The 20,111-nt window shown below is 50.1% G+C and overlaps 1 protein-coding gene and 1 long non-coding RNA gene across 6 annotated transcripts in view; one reads left to right on the top strand and one right to left on the bottom strand.

Annotated features, from left to right (window-relative positions):
• Positions 1 to 14,966, top strand: part of LOC105495867 (uncharacterized) — a 157,697-nt gene extending 142,731 nt beyond the window's left edge. For both annotated transcript variants that reach the window (XR_003021358.2, XR_011625695.1), the window contains 2 exons: positions 7,006 to 7,102; positions 7,670 to 14,966. This is a non-coding gene — a long non-coding RNA (uncharacterized lncRNA). The remainder of the gene's footprint in view (positions 1 to 7,005; positions 7,103 to 7,669) is intronic.
• The window catches only part of LOC105495866 (estrogen related receptor beta), a 190,746-nt gene continuing 177,619 nt past the window's right edge, over positions 6,985 to 20,111 (bottom strand). For 2 of the 4 annotated variants that reach the window (XM_011765751.3, XM_011765750.3), the window contains exons 6-7: positions 17,505 to 17,774; positions 6,985 to 10,554 (exon numbers count right to left, since the gene is read on the bottom strand). In XM_011765751.3, coding sequence (XP_011764053.1) covers positions 10,310 to 10,554; positions 17,505 to 17,774 — 515 coding nt within the window. In that variant the 3' untranslated portion in view covers positions 6,985 to 10,309. The remainder of the gene's footprint in view (positions 10,555 to 17,504; positions 17,775 to 20,111) is intronic. The other 2 variants (XM_011765752.3, XM_071099817.1) reach the window with 1 other exon arrangement.

Genomic DNA, 20,111 nt, shown 5'->3' on the forward strand with positions numbered 1-20,111 from the left:
GAAACTCTGCAGGATTTCCCGTTGCTCTTGCCATGTTGAGCAGTGTCCTCAACAATCTGGCCCTGGCAGTTTCCAACCTTCTCTTTTCTTCCTCATCTCTGGCCCCACTCAACCAATCAGGTGGTCTTCTTCCAGTTTATTGGGCAGGCATGGAACAGAGCAGCTTCTCTCTCTCTCTCTCTCTTCCCTGAACAGCGTTTCTCTTCTTTCTTCCCGAAACACTATTTCCTCCCTCACCTGTTTAACTCCACTCCTTCAGGACTTGGCCTCAACCTGCTGCCCCAGGGCTGATGTCCTTGGATAACTGTTCTTCACCATCCCTACCTTTAGTGGCCAGCTTGGTGCCTGCCTCCGTTAAAGTCTCTCTTATATTGCTAAAAGTCTCCCGTAATAAAATACACTTGTAAACCACTAGTTCAATGTTTACTTTCCCAGATAAACTCTGAGCTCCCACCATGCCCCGCAAATCCAGCCCTGTGCCAGATGATGAATGAATGAGAAATAGATAATGAGTCAAATGTCAGGAAGAACTGGAAGCCATTGTTCTAGAAGGGCCCCTGTGTTCCACCCAGAGTTCCAGGAAACACAGTGTGGGGGCGACAATTCCTGTTACCAAGCCCTTCCCCCCCGATGCCATCTGCACCCCATCTGGTCTCACTCTACCCTGACACCTCTAGCAGGGGCAAACATCCCATGTTCTGCATGGGCGGTTTCTGTTCAGACTCAGCCTTCAGGTCCAAGGAGAGACTGCTCTGGTAGAATTAACTGGGAAAATTTAGGCGCATTGGAGGGGAGAGGGCACGCCTTAGCTTGGAAAGGCCCAGCCTTGCTGGGTGCTTGCTGAAACAAGACTTAAAACAACTGCTACAGCCTTTGGGCCTGGAGGTGGGTCCCGGAGGGGCATGTCCTGGTTCTGTAGAAGGACAACGCACACAGCAAAGCCTCGGGGCAGGCAAAGGACAGCTCTCTCAGGTTCACAGTTTCTATTCTTGGAGTGTGAAGTGAATTTGCAACTGAGGCAAGATAAAAGACATAGGTGGTGAGGTTTCCAGTCTTCCTTTGCCACCCCTGCCCCATGTCCTCTGCTGAAGAAGAGATTTTCTCACTGGATCAGCCTCTAGCCCTTTAACCTGCGCAGGAAAATGGGAAAATGTTTAAGGTGTTACGCAGATCTGGATCAGGGATGGGTCAGTGAGGGAGGGATGAGAAGAAGGGGAGTGAAGACTTGTGGCACTTTCAGTTGTTTTGGGGTTTGCTGGGTTGTTGTTTCCTTGCAAGTGACTGTCTGGGCATTAAACATGGCATCGGGGTTTTACCTGGGACATGTATTAAATAGGGATCTTAAGAATGAGGTTGATAGGTTGCCCTCTTGGTGCAGTGGGCAGTGCATCCGTGTCGTAATCTGAAGAATGGGGTTGATAGCTGGACTCACACCTGTAATCCCAACACTTTGGGAGGCTGAGGCGGGTGGACTGCTTGAGGTCAGGAGTTTGAGACCAGCCTGGCCAACATGGTGAAACCCCATCTCTACTAAAAATATAAAAATTAACTGGACTTGGTGGTGGGTACCTGTAATCCCAGCTACTTGCGAGGCTGAGGCAGGAGAATTGCTTGAACCTAGGAAGCGGGGGTTGCAGGGAGCCAAGATCGTGCCACTGCACTCCAGCCTGGACAACAAAGAAAGACTCTGTCTCAAAAAAAAAAAAAAAAAAAAAAAAAAAGGGGGAGTGGCGTGGAAGTATAGACCACATGACAGGTGGGTTGTTGGGGCAGCCCAGGCACCTGGTTGGCCCCCTCCTTTTTGCCCACCCCTGTATTAGTCTTGCTCCAAGCTTGTCTTGTGTGCCTGTGGGAGAAGGGGATGGAAAGCTCTGCCTGTCCTTCTCCTCCACAAGGGAAGTGGAAGAGACTCTTCAGTACCCAAGTGAAAGCCCTGGTGCCTTGTGACTTGGTCCTGGTTTGTGACAGCTGACAATGGGATCTTTGCATAGGTGGGTGGGACATTTGGGCTGATAAGGGAGAGATGTCTATAGAAGTGAGATCAATTGCCTTGAAAAAGTAAGTAGGAGGAAAGGTCTCAAAAGTCTCGTAGCTCTCCTCCCCCACCATTCTGCAGAGAAGGCTTCACTTCTGACCATCAGATGCTGGACTTCGAATGGCCAACCCCAGGAGCCCCTGCCCATCCATGCAAGGGGAGGATATAATGAGAGAAAACCCAGAGGTAGACCACAACTCTAGGGATAGGCAGCCAGGGACTGGGGCCACTTGGGGTGAGGAAGATGAGGATGTAGAGTCACCTTTGTTCTTAGCACACTTCAACGGGGGTCTCTTAGGTCTGCCAAGAAGGGTCTCCACTTCTTTGAGACCTGAAGCCACAGGTGCTGCCTGGCTTCACAAAACCAAAAGTTGACATAGAAAAGAACCAGGCCGGGGCAGACTGCAGGACCAGAGCGGTCTCTCCTTGGATCTGAAGGCTGAGTCTGAACAGAAACTGCTCATGCAGAGCGTAGGATGTTTGCCTCTGATAGAAGTGTCAGGGTAGAGTGAGGCCAGGTGGGGTGCAGATGGCATTGGGGGGAAGAACTTGGTTGGACCTGAAGGCTGAGTCTGAACAGAAACTGCTCATGAGAGCATGGGATGTTTGCCCCTGATAGAAGCGTCAGGGTAGAGTGAGACCAGGTGGGGTGCAGATGGCACTGGGGGGAAGATCTTGGTAACAGGAGTTGACGCCCCCACACTGTGTTTCCTGGAACTCTGGGTGGAACACAGGGGCCCTTCTAGAAGAATGGCTTCCAGTTCTTCCTTAATAATGCCCAGAGTACATCCAAACAGGGTTTCTCAACTTCAGCACCACTGACATCTGGGGTGAGATAATTCTTTCAGTGGAGGATTATCCCATGCCCTGTAGGATATCTGGCAGCATCCCTGGCCTCCACCCCTGTAGCTACACTCAGTGTGACAACAAAAGATATCTCCAGACATTGCCAAGTGTCCCCTGGGGGGGAAATTGCCCCCATTTGTGAACTCCTGGTCTAAATCTAGTCAAGCAGTTGTGTACTTGCCAGTACAGCGAGCTTCCCAGCACACCACACTGTTTTTGAAACATCAAGGATGAGGTTAAGTTCTGATTCTTCTAGCGAGGGTCTTTTCCCCAGAAGCTCACTTTTGGGTTATTTCGCTCAGCTGACAAATAATGACATAAAAGGTGATCGCTAAGCTCCTTCTACTCCACAAACCTATGTTCACCGGTTTAATTTACTTTCTTGCCTATGAGGACAGGTAGAGAACAGTGGAGGGGTTGGCTGGGTGTGAGAAGGAATTCTTAGCCGGGAAAGACCACCAGTGCTACATCTGTTACTGGGGGAAGCACATTTCCTGTTTCCTGTTTAACCTGCCCTACGGTCTAAGGCCTTCTTGGCAATACGTCTCCCATGGACCTGTGATAGCATCTCACCCTTAACACGATTGATTCTCTCACCCAGTTCCCAAGCTTGCCCTCCCTCAGTCTTTCCCATCTCAGTGGATAACAACCTTACTCCTTCCAGTTTCTGGGGCCGAAATCTTTGGAATTACCTACGTCTCCTTTCTTTCTTTCACATTCCACATTCAACTTATCAACAAATCTGGCGGCTTCAAAATAGATCTAGAACCCCAGCACTTCTTTTTATTTATTTATTTTTTGAGACAGAGTCTTGCCATGTCACCCGGGCTGGAGTGCAGTGATGCGATCTTGGCTCACTGCAACCTCCGCTTCCCAGCTCAAGTTATCCTTCAGCTTCAGCCTCTGAGTCGCTGGGACCACAGGTGTGAGCCACCACGCCAGCTCATTTTTGCACTTTTTGTAGAGACAGGGTTTGACCAGGTTGCCCAGGTCTCCAACTCCTGAGCTCAAAGTGGCCCACTTACCTTGACATTCCAAAGTACTAGGATTACAGGCATGAGCCACTTTGGCCAGCCCCCAGCGCTTCTTAACACCTGCTCTGAAACGTCCCTGCTCCAAGCCACAGTCACCTCACCAGCGGTCTTCTAGCTGGTCTTCCTGCTTCTACCCTGTCGTTTTGGAGCGTGTTATTAACACAGCAACTGAAAGAGGAGAGGGACAACCAGAGCCCCCATGACAAGTTTGGGGCAAAACTAAGATAGGGGTGGGCACAAAGGTAGGGCCAGCCAGGTGCCTCTGGTGGCCCAGGAAGACTTGAGAATGACACACCTATCCCATGTACTTCCACCCTGGCCCCATTCTGAAGACCCCTATTTAAATACATGACCTAGATAAAACCCCAACACCATGTTCAATGTCCAGTCAGACACTTTCAAAGAAACAACAGCCCAGCAAACCACAAAACAACTGAAAGTGGTCCTATTAAAATGTGTGATTGCATCACCCCTGTATTCAAATGCTTCCACTGGTTCCTCATGTAATCTCTCAGCGTGAGAGCCACACTTACTATCACCTTGTGTCCCTTGTTTCCCAGGGCCTCACACATTCCATTTCACCCACACTCCTTTCCTTGATGCTTACTGAATACGCCAAGCATAGTCTTACCCCAGGGCCTTTGCCCTGGCTGCTCTCTCTGCATGAAGACCTCTCCCTCCATACACCCACATAATCCTCACTTTCTTTAACTTTTGTTGTTGAGTGTAACATCCTCATTGAGACTGCTCTGATCACTCCTTGAAAAACTGTAGGCCGGGCGCAGTGGCTCATGCCTGTAATCCCAGCGCTTTGGGAGGCTGAGGAGGGCGGATCACGAGGTCAGGAGATCGAGACTATCCTGGCTAACGTGGTGAAACCCCGTCTCTACTAAAACTACAAAAAATTAGCTGGACGTGGTGGCGGGCACCTGTAGTCCCAGCTACTCAGGAGGCTGAGGCAGGAAAATGGCGTGAACCTGGGAGGCGGAGCTTGCAGTGAGCCGAGATTGCGCCACTGCACTCCAGCCTGGGAGACAGAGCCAGACTCTGTCTTAAAAAAAAAAAAATTGTAGCGTCCACCCCTTTTCTGCTCACCCATACCTTGCTTCCCCCCAACTCACTTACACTATATACATTCTAACAAACTATATAATTTGGTTATTTGCTGTGCTTATTTTCTCTCTCTTCCTCCCAATAGACTGTCTGCTCCATGAAAAATGAAGATGGATTTAGTTTGTTCTTGTTTCTCTCTTTTTTTTTTTTTTTTTTTTTTTTTGAGGCAGAGCCTCGCTCTATCACCCAGGCTGGAGTGCAGTGGTTCGATCTCGGCTCACTGCAACCTCCGCCTCCCAGGTTCATGCCATTCTCCTGCCTCAGCCTCCCGAGTGGCTGCGACTACAGGTGCATGCCACCATGCCCAGCTAATTTTTGTATTTTTAGTAGAGATGGGTTTTCACCATATTGGCCAGAATTGGTCTTAAACTCTTGACCTCATGATCCACCCGCCTAGGCCTCCTAAAGTGCTGGGATTACAGATGTGAGCCACCGTGCTCAGCCTTGTTTGTTCTCTTTATGGAGATAGTCTCCGTGCCCAGAATAGTGTCTGGCACAGGGTAGATCCTCAGTAAATATTTGTTGAATGAATGAAAGAATGAATGAATGACTATTAGTTGAGTTTTTCCCCTTTCTTTGAAGCTTCACTTTTTTGCTAACAAAACAACAACAACAACAACAACAACAACAAAAGAGAGACTAGAGAATGAATGGAGATGGAGATATGGATGAGGGTTAAGTCTTTGAAAATATGAGCTATTAGTTGGTCTGATCACAATTACATGTATAAATGGAAAAAGTAGCACAGAATATCCTAGTATACAGATAATCAAATCAAGATTTTCATTTTGACTGCATTACATGATATTATGGTTGAATTTTTTTTCCTAATTACTTTTTTCTTAAGAAAGCAGCATAAATACCAGCCATGTGTGCATTCTTTTAAGGTGAATTACCTAAAAAGAATCTATAAATTGAGTACTTTCATTCCCACAAGTACATAATGCATATCATGCATGAAGGTGTTGAATGCAAAGATAACCATGTGGTTCGTATCTTTCAAGAGCTTCAGGAGACTCACAAACCTCTCACTGAAAGTTGACCAGCCCCTGAGCTGTCCACGTATGTGGGTTCTGTGGGCATTATGGTTGGCTGTCTTCTAGACTTCTAGACTTCCAACCCACCCCTTTCCCACAGTATGGCAGCTAGGCCACTGAGTGGAACTAATTCTACCCCAAGCTGGTCATGGGGATTCATTTAGGGATAGACACAAAACCCAGTGGAGTTCAGAAAGGAGTTCAGACATTTTCCATTTTTGCAGAAAGAGATTTTCTCTCTCCCCCAGGGTGTGAAACAAAAAACTGGCAGCCTTCTTGCTATCAGGAAAGAGGCCAGCATAAGGATGAAACAAACACACAGAAGAACAGGGGGAATCAGAAAAGTTGAACCATAACTCTATTTACTTTGTGAACCTCTGGATCAAACCCTGCCTGATGCCTACCCCACCTCTGCACTCACATATAAATCCAGTAAGCTGGTATAAGCTAGAGTGTCTTTTACTTGCAACAAAAGGCATCTTGAAATGTCTTCTTTGATCTCTTTCAGGCCCTCCCCTCTGCTTCTCACTGGTCCTGTGTGTGTCCTGGAATAACACGTGGGCTGTGCTATCAGTGTTGTGTGTGTCACAGTTGCAATTCCAAATCCTAAGGCAATGAATTGGTTTTCATTTACATATATCTGATATCTCGTTTCTCTGGCATTAATGATTGCCTTGCCATTGATATTAAAAGCATAAAAGCAACAGGGAACTTCTCAGACCTGCAGCATACTTCTCCAGTTGCATTCCTGAGCTTGCTGATGAACATGCTTTTAAAATGACACCATGGGACTCCCCAGGGAACACTGTGGCTGGGTTGCCTCTTCCAACGGCCTCTCCTAGCCTCGGCCTGAGACCCGAAGGCAATGCTGTCCAGGGGACAGTCAGCCCAGAAAGACAATGTGTGAAGAAACTCAATAGTTCCTTTCCTTATTTATTAGATTCCAGATACATGGGACCAGGATGGAAGAATCCTAGGGCATTTGATTTACATGGGGATCTCTGGGAGAACATATACAGAGGCCGAAAGACGTACAAGTAGGTGATGCTGCAATGGGGAACTGCCATTTTAAAAAATATATACATCTTAAGAAGCCATTCCAGCCATATTATCATTATTAGAAAATAAAACAATCTTTCCACATAGTGCTTTTCTTTGGTGCTGTTCCATGAGCATGGACTCTGGACCCTTCGGTCTTCTTGTCACAAGCTGGTCACCCTCCCCTGCCACTTCCATCTGCACAGAGGGAGGGCGGAGTCTATGGGGAAAGGGGGCCCCCGACACAGGTGGGTGCAGGTTCCAGCTCCTCTAAGGCTCTGCCATGGCCTCCCGACTCTGCTGGAGTCTTGAGAGTCTCTTACTTGGTTCTTAAAGTGTGGCCCGAGGAAGCTCCCTATATGCAAAGATTGGGTTTCACACATGATGAGTTCACAAAGTGACAAAGCCAGTCTGGAAACTTTAGAATGTATGAGGACAAGGGGACCAAACAAAACCCAGCCATACCACCTTCTCCATGGTTGGATTTTTATGTTTTATTTCTTGGTTCATTTCAAATGACCTGTATCATGAGAGTACAACTGAGACGGGCTGTTTCCTCTTTACAGATTTTCCAGAAATGGCAGGTTTGGGGTAAACTTGAGATCTGTTCCATTGGGGGAAGGGTCCCCTAAACTCTCCTCACTTCACCACCTTCCACTACGTCAGTCCTGTCCCCCGGAGAGGGTTCTCATCTGGCCAGGCTTCCAGGTAAGAAGTTGGCCCCTAAACTTCTTTTCTGAGCGTCCAATGGACCCTTTCAGTGCCAGGAACTTTCCCATTAGATGGAGTTCCATTGTTACTGACACGTTTCCTGTTGTGATCTGAGGTTTACGTATAAAAGCAGCTTCCACCTCATGGACACCAACCAACAGGACTTCCGCCCCACTCTGCTAAAGGGGCTCTGAAGTGAGGCCACTCGCAGCAACACTAGGTCCAGTGAGGCAGTGTGCAGAACACCAACACGCTCCAAGCCAGATGTTACATGGTGAGCCAGAAATGCTTTCCCTAGAAAAGACGGACAGCAGATACCAGCTGGGCATGATGCCCTGCCGCCTGGGTCCTCCAGCTTGAGCAGGAAGTGACAGAACAGGGTGACAGAGAGACTGAGGGACCCCCAAAGTGCACACCCCAAGGTCTCTACTGTGACGGTTTCCCCGGAGCAGAACCTCGGGGCAGAGCCTCTAAACACTGTGCTAGACTTGGTTTGTAGCTGGTGTTCCTTGATGCTAGGAAGGGGCCTTTGCCCCAAATGTGTGCCTCCACCCAAATGAGGGAAGATGGGCTGCATGGAGGGCCAGGCATGCAGCATCCTGGGTAATGGCTCCAGTACCTACTCATCAAGTGACTCAGACCTGATTCCCCAAAGGCAAGCAGAGCCGTGGGGGACACACCACTGGTCTGGGAGGACTCTTGGAATCCTTAACATTTTCTGTGTGGGACACCATCAGAGAGCTGCTCTGCGGTTTGTGGATTTCAGCCATTCCTCCTGTCTGGGATGACCTCAGCACGTCCGAGCCCGGAAGCCCAGGCTGGGAGGTTCCTGGGGTAGAACCAGGGAGGCAGGACCAGGGCTTCTGTGGAAAAGCTGCAGAAAGGCACCTGGCCTCCTGGTGTCCTAGTGCCAGGTGAGATCTGCCTGCCTCTCTCGGTGAGGGGGGTGGACTAGAAGGGCATTGACTGGGGATCCCCGGGGGGTTGCTCTGATTCCTGCTTGTGAAGGCAGCTGATCCGGAAGGGGCATTTTCCATCATGGCTTGATACTCTTTCGTCCTTGGGAGATCCTCTAAGCTGCCCTTAGCCAACATGTGAGCACAAATGGGTGTTCAGGGCTGCCCCTTGAATGAGTGAAAACTTTCATGGCCGTCCACAGAAATACGGTGACCCACTGTCCCAATGTGCCTGGAGTGCAGGAGTTTCCTGGGACAAAGAAACATCCCAGGATGGTTGGTCACCCGGCACAGGCAGGGGGACTGCAGGCGTCCTGCCAGAGAGCTGGCGTGCTCACAGTGCCCAGGGGACCTACACCAAACCTCTGGTGGTGCAAGGGTGGTGTGAGGGCACCCCTCCTGTGGCACGGGCACACCAGCCCTGCGGTATGATGCTGAGTGCAGGGAAGGGAAGCCAGGAAGGATGAGGCAGGCTACCCCGCTGAGCTTCCTCTCTTTGGGGCTCCCCTGCCTACTTACTCAGCTGCTGGGCCTTTCTGTGCTTGGTAAAGATGGGTCTGGGCCTCTGCCCATCCTGCCCTGATCCTCCCCCCCGCCCCCGGAGTGCTCTCAGATGGAGCCAGGCTCCTGAGCTTCTCACAGGCTCACCTGGCCTGGACCTGCCCTTCAGGGAGAGGGGGAAGGCAGGAAGCAGGAGAGGGTTCTGGGGAGGATGATATGGTCCCCGCTTTTCTCTGTGCCAGCACGTTCCTGTCTACAGGCCCTGGAGTCACTGTGGCTGGCTGAACCCACTGGGTGAGTGAGCTCTGAGGTAGGGTCAGGAATTAGCATGGGACTCCCAGGGGAGGAGAAGAAGAGGAGGAGGACAGGTGGACACTGGCACGGTGGGTGACAGGCAGGGGGCTAGGCCCCGAGGGGTGGGGTGCCCAGGAAGCACGTGAGCTCTAGCTGCTGCTCTCCTGTGGGTCCGCCCTGGCTGAAAGCTGAGTGGGAACTGTGGAAGGTATGGGGCCTCTTGAGGGGCCCCAGAGAATCTCAGAGCAGGCAGGGCCTCTGGAAGAAAGATGCTGCTGTCCCTTGCACACCTGCCCTCTGCAGAAGGAAAATGTCCGGGTGGTACCCAGCCTGAGCACTGCCCACCCAGGCCGCGGAGCGAGGAGGAGGCAAGGGAGTTTGGAAATGCACACGCTGCCTCTTGGTGGCTCAGTGGAGGGGAGGGGGCACTTGCTCCAGTGGTCTCCACTCCCGAAGGGAGTCAGCCCTGGCCCAGGCCTCCGCACCGCCCATGGAGAAGGAAAGACATACCAAAGAAAAAGCCAGTTATAGATGAGCCCCGCACCCCTGCCCCCCAATCCCCGTCCCCCGCCCCACTGCACCCGAGAATCTGCACACAGCCAGGAGGTGAGAAACCCCTGCCTCTGGGACAGCTCAGAGCCATGATACAGGGGTTGAAGGTGGAGGCTGGTGGCTGCGGAGGTCTCCACCTCGGTCTGTCCGTTTGTCCGTCTGTAGGTGGGTATTGGTCCGTGTGCAGGGCCATCAGACCTTGGCCTCCAGCATCTCCAGGAAGAGTTTGTGCATGGGCACTTTGCCCTGCAGTTTGACGCTATAGAAGTGCTGCACGGCCTTGGCGGCCGTCTGCCGCAGCAGGGGCAGTGTCAGCAGCAGCTTGCCCGTCCTCCGGGGCTCCTCGTGGCGCTGGCTCAGCTCGTAGTCCTGCAGCGCCTCGTGCAGCAGGTCCTGCAGCTTCTGGACGGCCTCCAGATCCTCGATGTACATGGAATCTGCAGGCACAAGGACGAGCATTAGCAGGCTTGTCCGGGGAGTGCTGCCTGGCATGGGTGTCATCTCGGGGTCCAGGTGGCAGCATGGAGGCAGGCAGGGGTATCTTCAGAACCCTCACTTCACAGAGAGCCAATCTGAGGCTCAGAGAGGTTAACTGCCAGTCGGAGGTCACAGAAGCTAATGACAGAGCTGGGGCTCAAACCCAGGGAGAGACTGGCATCTACAGAGGACATTTCTCAAGAGGTCACCAGGGGGTGGCAGCAGAGACACTGGAGCCAGACTGTTGAAATCCTGTGTACCTTACTTGCAGGCTGTGTGACTTTAGGCAAGTTATTAACCTCTCTGTGCCTCATTTTCCTCACTTGTAAAATGGGATAATAGCCATGCCTACCTCAAGGGCTTAAAGGAGTTAAACAGGTCAAGGGTTTATAACAGAACTTGTCACAAGTCAGTGCCCTGGTAGCAGTATCACCCTTACCACCGCCCCTAGCCCCATCACGGCTAACACCATGACAACCACTGCAGCTGCCGCTGCCAGGCACCAGCTCCCCAAGTCTTCAGTGCAATTGCTAACCTGACAAAATTCTGTCTATAGGACACAGAATACAGGCACAGATATAGGGGCTGAGCTCCGTGTCAGGGTGCCCCGTGGTGGCAGCATGGGGCACGGTGATGGAGGGAGCTGTTGGGAGTTCTCTAAAATCTTGGGAAAGGTTTTGAACTTAGGCCATGACCTAGGGGTTCAAACAAAATTTACCTATATCCCAGCATAGCAGGGAGGCACCTGCTGATGGCCACGTGACAGCTGGGTCTGAGCCGGCTGAAAAACACGGGAGTGAGGACTCAGGGTTGCGGTGAGGGTGACTGAAGCAGCACATTACCCAGAGCTTGGTTAGCACCTAATCAGTGTCAGGTAGTGTTATTCCTGTGGGGACTCAGGCTGGGGTGAGTGTCCTTGCAGGGCTGGGTCTTCACTGGCCCCACATCCAAGCCTCCTCCACATTTTTCTGCTCCCTGCTACCAAGGCAGTAAGCACTCCTTCGTCATCAGGTGGGAGACGAAGCAAGGCCCCATTCCTACACTCTCGGCCACTTACAGAGTGGGTACCTAACATGGCTGGGCCCTGCCATCTGGGCTCCTGTCTCTTGCCAGCTCCCTCTCCCCGCCCTCTCCATCCTCCCCCCACTCTCCCCAAGGAGGCCAAAATTGGCAGCTGCCTTCGACCAAAAATGAAATAAAATAACATTGCAAGATTAATTTCTTTGCAATCCATCAGCAGGTCTGTATTGATGGCATTGATAAACTGTTAATTACAAAATCAATGGCTATGAATTTTTCCTGCTGTCAGGGAGCTTTGGGGATGGCTGGGATGTGGGGTAAACGGCAGCCAGCAGGCTCCAAGGGGGCCGTGGTGTGGGGTCACAGTCTGCCTCTGATGTGCTTGGGCACTTCTGCCCAGCGTCAGCCCCCTGAGCTACTGGACCCACACCTGAATCATCCCGTGCACTCAGCCTCAGCAGTGGCACCCATGGTGGCCCTGGCGGCTGCTGCTAGGACACCTCAATTGTCTCCTGGCACCCATCCCTTCTCCAGCCAACACATTTTCTCTATTGTGCCTGGGTGATCTTTCTCCGTCAAGGCTGGGGAGGGTCACTTCGGTACAACGCTTCCTGTCTCCCTGTACTGACCCCATCACAATCCAATCCCTTCACAGCCCTTGAGCTTCTGGTCTGAGCCCAGCCTGCTTTTCTAGTCTCTCCCCCAAACTGGCCTGTTCTTTCCCCATTTCCCGCCTGGAGCCAATGGCCCCACTACAGAAGTTTACCCTCCCTCTTCCCATCCTACCGAATCATCTCTTGCTTTAAGACCCCACTCAGCGTCTGCCTCCCCAGCTGAAAACAATTTACTCTTTCCTCCTTGAGCCCTTTTCATGATCCTCTCTTATGCCAGGAATCACTGGCTCTTTCTGCCACATCCGAGTTCATGTCTTATCTCCCTTGGAAGCAGGGGCTACCTCCAACTGGCTCCTCTTCCCCAGGCCACTCACTATGCCCCGCAGAGCCCAACAGAAACACAGTGAGCTAGGAGGGATCTGTGCCAAGCACGGTGCCCACGGCCTTATGTGCGTCACTGCACGTTCTTCACAATGAGCTGCTGTTCTCCCCATTTCACAGATGAGGAAACTGAGGCTTTCAAAGGTCAGGTTGCCAGACACTCAGCCAGCAGGTGGCAGAGGCAGCACTTGAACCCAGGTCTCACTGACTCTGAAGTACATGCTTTAAACCCAGCCTGCTCAAAGTGTGGTACACAGACTGGCTCCTGCCTGCCCTCTGGATGTTACTGGTCTGTGATAAGAAACTGAGAGTAAGCATTTAGAAACTTTACAGCACTTTGGAAGGATGATTTATATTTATGTCTGTTATATGTAAAAATGTAAAAATTTGACTCATGTTTTGTACATCTGGTTTTTAATTTCATTTTTCTAATAATTTGTTTCTGTTGTACTTTACAAAATGATCTATCCATAATGGATTGAACATTTTGAAACACCTAAGAATGGGTCCTTCATCACAGGTACTTTGGCAAGCACTCCTTTAAATCATTACTTTATTTTATTTATTTATTTGTTTCTGAGAAAGGGTCTCACTCTGTCGCCTAGGCGGGAAAACCATTACTTAAAAAAAAAAAAACACTAGCCAGCCTGCTTTCTGAGTATCTGCTTGGTAGCCACAGGGCCTCGTGCTCAATCCCTCCGTGCTGGGAAGGAAGCATTCCCGTCATCAAGGCCTGCGGCTCTCTGGAATAAGCAATGTCTGTCGACTCTTGGGGGTCAGCCAAGGCCCTGAACATCACAGACTCCTCCTCCACCTCCAGCTTCTCATCCTGTGCACCAGCTGCAGGATGGCTCTCTACGTGTCACTGGGGCAAGAAGTCCGGAGACCTGAAACCTCATACCATATGACAAAGTGCACTCAGGCAAAGTCTGATGCCAACAGAAGCTCCTGATGGACTCATATCGACAAACCACCACAGGTCCTCAGGTGGGGGTGTGTGTGTATGTGTGTATACACATGTATGTGGGTGCATATGTGGGTACGTGCATGCACATATGTGTGTTCACATGTGTGTGTACGTGTGGGTGTCTAGGCATGTGCATGTGTTTGTATGTATACATGTGCATATGTGTATGTGTGCAGGTCCATGTGAGATCAACAGAAGAGCAGCTGAAAGCTAGTGTGGTGTGGTCCAGTACTGAGGACCAAGTAAGAGTGGAGGAGACACCACCTCTTTATTTGCCTCTCCCAACACAGCCAAGATTGAGCTCTGTGTCTGGTGTAAGTAAGGAGAGCCCAGAATAGAGGACTTGAGCTCTAAAGCCTGGCCAGCCTTCCTATACCTGGCTTCATGCACCTTGCTTCCTCTGCTTTAACTGCTTTTGCTCCTCCTCCACCCGTTGGAACCCCCAAGCCCTCAGCAATGCCTGGTTCAAATGCTCCCCTCTGTGTAGGTGAAGCACAGGACCGTGATGCTATTCTGTATGATACGTCATTGTAGAAACATGTTGTTATGCATTTGTCAAAACCTATAGAACAATACAACACAGTCGGCTGGGTGCAGTGACTCATGCCTGTAATCCCAGCACTTTGGGAGGTTGAGGCAGATGGATCACCTGAGGTCGGGAGTTTGAGACCAGCCTGACCAACATGGAGAAACCCCGTCTCTACTAAAAATATAAAAATTAGCCATGCATGGTGGCACGTGCTACTCGGGAGGCTGAGGCAGGAGAATGGTTTGAACTCAGGAGACAGAGGTTGCGGTGAGCCGAGAACACACCATTGCACTCCGGCCAGGGCAACAAAAGCGAAACTCCATCTTAAAGAAAAAAAAAAAGAACAATACAACACAAAGAGTGAACCCTGATGGAAATTATGGGCTTTACTTAATAATATGTCAATATTGGGTCACTATTTGTAACACATTACTGCATTAATGCAAGATATTAATAATTGAGGAAACTACTGGGGAAGGAGGACTTGGATGGAGTGGGTGTCTGGAACTTTATGTACTATCTGCTCAATTATTCTGCAAATTGGCCGGGTGTGGTGGCTTACGTCTGTAGTCCCAGCACTTTGGGAGGCCAAGGCAGGTGGATCACCTAAGGTTAGGAGTTTGAGATAAATCTGGCCAACATGATGAAACTGTGTCTCTCCTAAAATTACAAAAATTAGCCAGGTGTGGTGGCAGGTTCCTGTAATCCCAGCTACTCAGGAGGCTGAGGCAGGAGAATCGCTTGAACCCAGGAGGCAGAGGTTGCAGTGGGCGGAGATTGCACCACTGCACTCCAACCTGGGCAACAAGAGCAAGATTGTCTTAAAAAAAAAAAAAAAGTTATTCTGTAAATCTAAAACTATACTTTAAGAAAACAGCATTAGGATTCTCTAACAAAGAATGCACTACAATTTTGGAATTCAATGTGTAAATATTCTCTGTGGACGTATGTAAAATTTTTATTATTATTTTGCACTCATTTATTAATAAAAGATTTGAACTAAAAAAGTGACATCCTTTTCTGTATTAGATCAGGTTCCCTGGGAGCAGAGCCTGAGGCAGGGGTTTAGACAGAGACATTTTGGAGGGCATGTGTTCAGGAGAAAGGAAGTGGAGAGGCAGGAAGCACAGAGAAGGAGAAAGCAAGGCAAAGATGGGACCTTGGCTTAGCCTGAGCCCATGCAGGGCTCTGATCTGGACTTTTGTCCCCATGTGGGTCCACCACTGCCTGGTGGTGCCAAGGAAAGGGCCACATAACCCTCTGGGCAAGGCAGAGGAGGGCAGGCCCTGCAAAGGGGTACCTATGAGCTGTTAGCAGCTGGGGGATGGATGCACTAACCCAGTAAAAGGGATCCAAGTGGGTCATCAACAGCACCCCCTGCATGCGCCACGAAGCCATGTGCTAGGGCAACCAACTGTCCCATTTTGCCAGGGACTGACAAGTTTCCTGGGATATGGGACTTTCAGTTAAAGCAGGACAGTATTGAGCAAACCAGTTGGTACCCTGTGTGTACTGTCTACATCTGGGAGCCAGTTCTCCCTCTTCCATATGCTAATAACACTTTGGGTCCTCTGTCATTAATAATAATGATAATATTTAATATTTATTGAACATTTCCTCTAGGCCAGGCACCAGGCTGAGTGCCTTATTGTCAGTCGATCTTTAATACTCACAAAAGCACTTGGGGATGGGCGTGGTGGCTCACATCTGCCAAGGCAGGTGGATCGTTTGAGGCCAGGAGTTTGAGACCACCTGGGCAATATAGTGAAACCCTGTCTCTACTAAAAATACAAAAATTAGCTGGATGTGGTGGTGCCTGCATGTAGTTCCAGCTACTCAGAAGGCTGAGGCACGAGAATCGCTTGAACCCGGGAGGCAGAGGTTGCAGTGAGCCGAGATTGTATCGCTGCACTCCAGCCTGGGTGACAGAGCGAGACTCTGTCTCAAAAAAAAAAAAAAAAAAAAAAAAAAAAGTACTTGGAAGAGGTGCTCAGAATATCCCCACTGAACACACAAGAACACTGAGTTGCCCAAGGTCATACTGCTAGGAAGTGTCAGAGACAGAATTTGAATTTGGATCTATCTGACCCAGACCTGGACGGTTAACTCAGCCACACACTGCTCTGCAGCAGAATCATGTGTGTGATTCCTGACATGTGCTCTCTTTAGGGAGGGTACCCTGTATTTATCCTTCTCCTGCAGCCCCTGGCACCCAGCACCATTCCCTGAATAGTGTGGAAGCTCTCTCAGTGCAGATAATGGTTCCATTCAAGTTCATTCACTGGCATTCCCCAGTGCCTGCCTTTCTCCTCAGATAATCTAGCCAGAAGCTGGTGGATGCTAATGAAATGGAGTGAGTCCTCCTCTGTAACTCCAGCTTAAACCACTCAGTTGGGAAGGTTTTATCCTCCTGTGTTCAAGCAATTTGACTGAAAGATTCAAGGAATGGGGTATAGGTTCAGGTTGATTTTGGAATCAGAGGATCTTGGTTTGACTCTTAACTCTGACACTTTTTAACTGTGTGACCCTGGGTGATTTTCTTTACTTTTCCAGGTCTCGGTTTCCACATCTGTAAAATGGGGTTGCAACAATAAGAATTTTACTCTCAGATTGTTTGTAAGAATTCAATAAACTCCTAGCTAATTTAATAAGTTGACACTGAGCGTGGTGGCTCATACCTGTAGTGCCAACACTTTGGGAGGCTGAGGTGAGAGGATTGCTTGAGTCCAGGAGTTTGGGACCAGCCTGGGCAACATAGTGAGACCCCATCTCAATAAAAAATAGAAATAAGAATTAGCTGGAGTAATGGCACATGCCTGTAGTCCCAGCTACTCAGGAGGCTGAGGTGGGAGGATGACTTGAGCCAAAAGTTTGAGACTGCAGTGAACTAGGATCAAGCCACAGCACTCCTACCTGGGCAACAGAACAAGACCTTGTCTATAATAAACAAATAAATAATTGAGTGCTTTTTATGTGCCAAGCATGTTGCAAGCAATATGATTATGTATAAAGAAATCCTGTCAATAGCCTTGTAGAGTAGGGACTGTTTGCTGCCTTCCTTTTACTGATGAAGAAACTGAGGCACAGAGTGAAGCAACCTGCCCAAATGGTAGACATGGGATTTGCTCCTTAGCAATGTGGCCTCAGAACCCATGTCCTTAGCCAGTGTGCCAGTCTGGATGTCTGAGGCTTAGGAAATGCTCAGCCAGTGCCAGCCTTCATCACCAACTTTTTATCTGCAAGCCACCTCTCGGACAATCTTCGGTGATAAAAATTTCAGTGTTTTCTTTTCATCTCTATCCAAGGCAGCCAGTCCTGCCCACAGGCCCCAGAGGTGGGCTCACTAGGCCCATGCAGACCCCTATAATCTCCCCCTCCAGGCCCCGCTGCCGCCCTTACCGGAGTTGGCGAGGGCCAGGGCCTTGAGCGTCACAAACTCCTCCTTTTCCACCTTGAGCTTCTTGTACCTGCGCACCAGCTGCAGGATGGCCCGGTAGAGCTCCAGCAGCCCCGCGAGGCGGGAGTGCTCCTCATCCATGATGTAGTCCTCAGCATACACCAGCTTGTCGTCATAGGGCAGCGAGCGGTACACGATGCCCAGGATGAGGATCTCCATCCAGGCACTCTGCAGCAGGCTCATCTGGTCCCCCAGGGAGAGGTTCGAGAAGCCTGCGGGAAGAGGGGACACAGAGGGCAGTGGCAGGTCAGAAGGGCAGACCAGGAGCCTCCCTGGGGCTCGCTAGGGGGCAGAGGTTGTAGGGTGTGGCTGTGTCTCTGGCACCCTTGGTTCCTGTCCCCGGGCCTTCCTTGTGTGGTGTAAGACTCACTGTCCTCCCCTTGGGGAATGTGTCAGACTTGGAATTCACGGAAAAGACTGAAATAAGAACTCAGTCGATGTTGACAGTTGTTGCTATCATTATTATTGTTAGTTCTATGGTATTTTCCAAATGTCTGTAGAGGCTTTTTGATTCATTCAATGCATTTGTAGTTAGAGGAGTGACTGAGTACATACGAGAGCAGCATTACGAGCTCTCGGCCACTCTGGGGAGTTTCCAGGGCCCACTCTCTGCTCAAACCAGACGAGGCTTTCGTGTTTGAAAATGACACCTGATCCTTGATGCAGCCTCAGCTGTGCAGAAACCCACAGGCCTTACCAAGAATGAGGACACAGCTGTTCAAAGCCACAGGGGAAGGCCCCAGCGACCACAGCCTGGGGCTGCTAAGAGATCAAGAGTCCCCGGGGTCAGGGGCACTTTCTCACAGGACAGCCTGTCCTCCCAGAGTCAGAGCACCCCTTCCTGGGCCATCATTCTCTGCTTCACGATGACCCAGCAGTCCTGTTCTGGGAGCTTGGAATCATGGGAGTTCCCCGCTCCCTGCTACTGAGGAGGCTGATTCCACAGTGAAAATGAAGCTGGGCACGGAGAAGGCTCCAGAATTGCGACACTGTCTTGTCCAGTGAGCTCTGGGTATTGCCTGGGTTGAACGCTGACTCCCATTTACTAGCTGTAGGCTGACCTTGTGAAAACCATGCAACTTCTCCAAACCTTACTTTCCTCATTTAGGAAATGGTTTTTTAGTAGGGTCTACTTCAGAGAGTTGCTGTGAGGTCTAATTGAGACGATGATTCCAGAACAAACTAAGTATTTACCGAGCTATTATTACTAATGATGAGATGAGAGTCCTCATCTGCAAAACAATGATAATATACTGGAATTGCATTATACACGCACTTAAATTAGGCAAAGTCAATTAACATCTTGATTTATAGGAGAGTAAGACAGAGTAAGTAAATAAATAAGTCAGCTGATTTTCAAACATCTTAACCACCAAACACAAGGCAGTAACTTCACTGGAGATCCAAACAGAAACTCAGTGATTGGTTCTAACATGGACATGCTGGATTTATTCAAAGAATTGTTGCACCATGCACTATGGGTAACGGACATGAAGGGATTTTTTTCAGGGTTAGTTTTGCCTAGGAAGGACTTTCTACTTCATTTGCTGACTTAGACCCCATCCCTGGCTGGAAGCCACTTTCTGATGTGGGGTGCTGTGGGGGTGAAGAGAGGAGATGCATGTAAAGTGCTGGGCACCTCTCCCGGCGCCATCAACACTCAACACGCCAGGGTGCTGGTAATGGCTGTGGCTGTTGTTACTATTAATATTATTGTAGTTGTTGGCACAGCATTGGCATCACTCACTTCTCCTCTCTGGACTTGTCTGGAGGTCTGGGTGGTCCTGAGCTTCTGGATCACCCAGCTCTTTGGCTTGCGTGGTCTACTCCATCCATCTGCTGTCCTCTGTCTTCAAATGCCACTTCTTCCCTGGCTTCCACACAAGGCATGGCAGTTGAACCTTAGGGGGCACTCCTGGAGCTGAAGGCCCCCAACTTGGCAGACCACCCTTACCCTGTGAGCATTCTCCAAGTGAATTATCACGGTGCCCAAGACTGACGGCTCAGATCACCACCGGCTAACAGAATCCGTGGGTGATCAACCAAAGAGCAGGAGTGATTACACCGACCGACACAGGCGAGCTTTGATTGATGCACCTTCTCAGGGGAGAGGCTGTGACAGAGGGTCAGGGTGTGTGTGTGTGTGTGGGGGGGGGGGGGTTGTCCAGATTCCCTGCATGGGAGAGGGGGTGTGGCTGCCTGTGGTGGCCGGGGGAGCTGGGAGGTAATAAAAGATAGATAGAAATGGACATCCAATTTCCCTTATCAGGTCTCTGAGTAGGAGAGAGGCCTTGGGCAACATTAATTAACAGATACCAATCAGCCAGCACGGGAGAGTGTGTGGGGGGAGTGTTGGACAGCTCTGGGGAGGGGGTCTAAAAGCAGACAGACTGGAGGGGAGATGGAGGAGGGCAGGAGCAAAATTAGCAGACAGCTGAATTGGAAGGTGGCAGAGAGAGAAGATGAGGTAAGGACTAGGCTTCTGGAAACGCAGGGGAAAAGTCCCCTGTGCAGTGAATCATGCAGGTACAATCATTAGGATGTTACTA

Source organism: Macaca nemestrina, chromosome 7 (genome assembly GCF_043159975.1).
Source record: "Macaca nemestrina isolate mMacNem1 chromosome 7, mMacNem.hap1, whole genome shotgun sequence".
In the NCBI taxonomy this organism is placed as follows: Eukaryota; Metazoa; Chordata; class Mammalia; order Primates; family Cercopithecidae; genus Macaca; species Macaca nemestrina.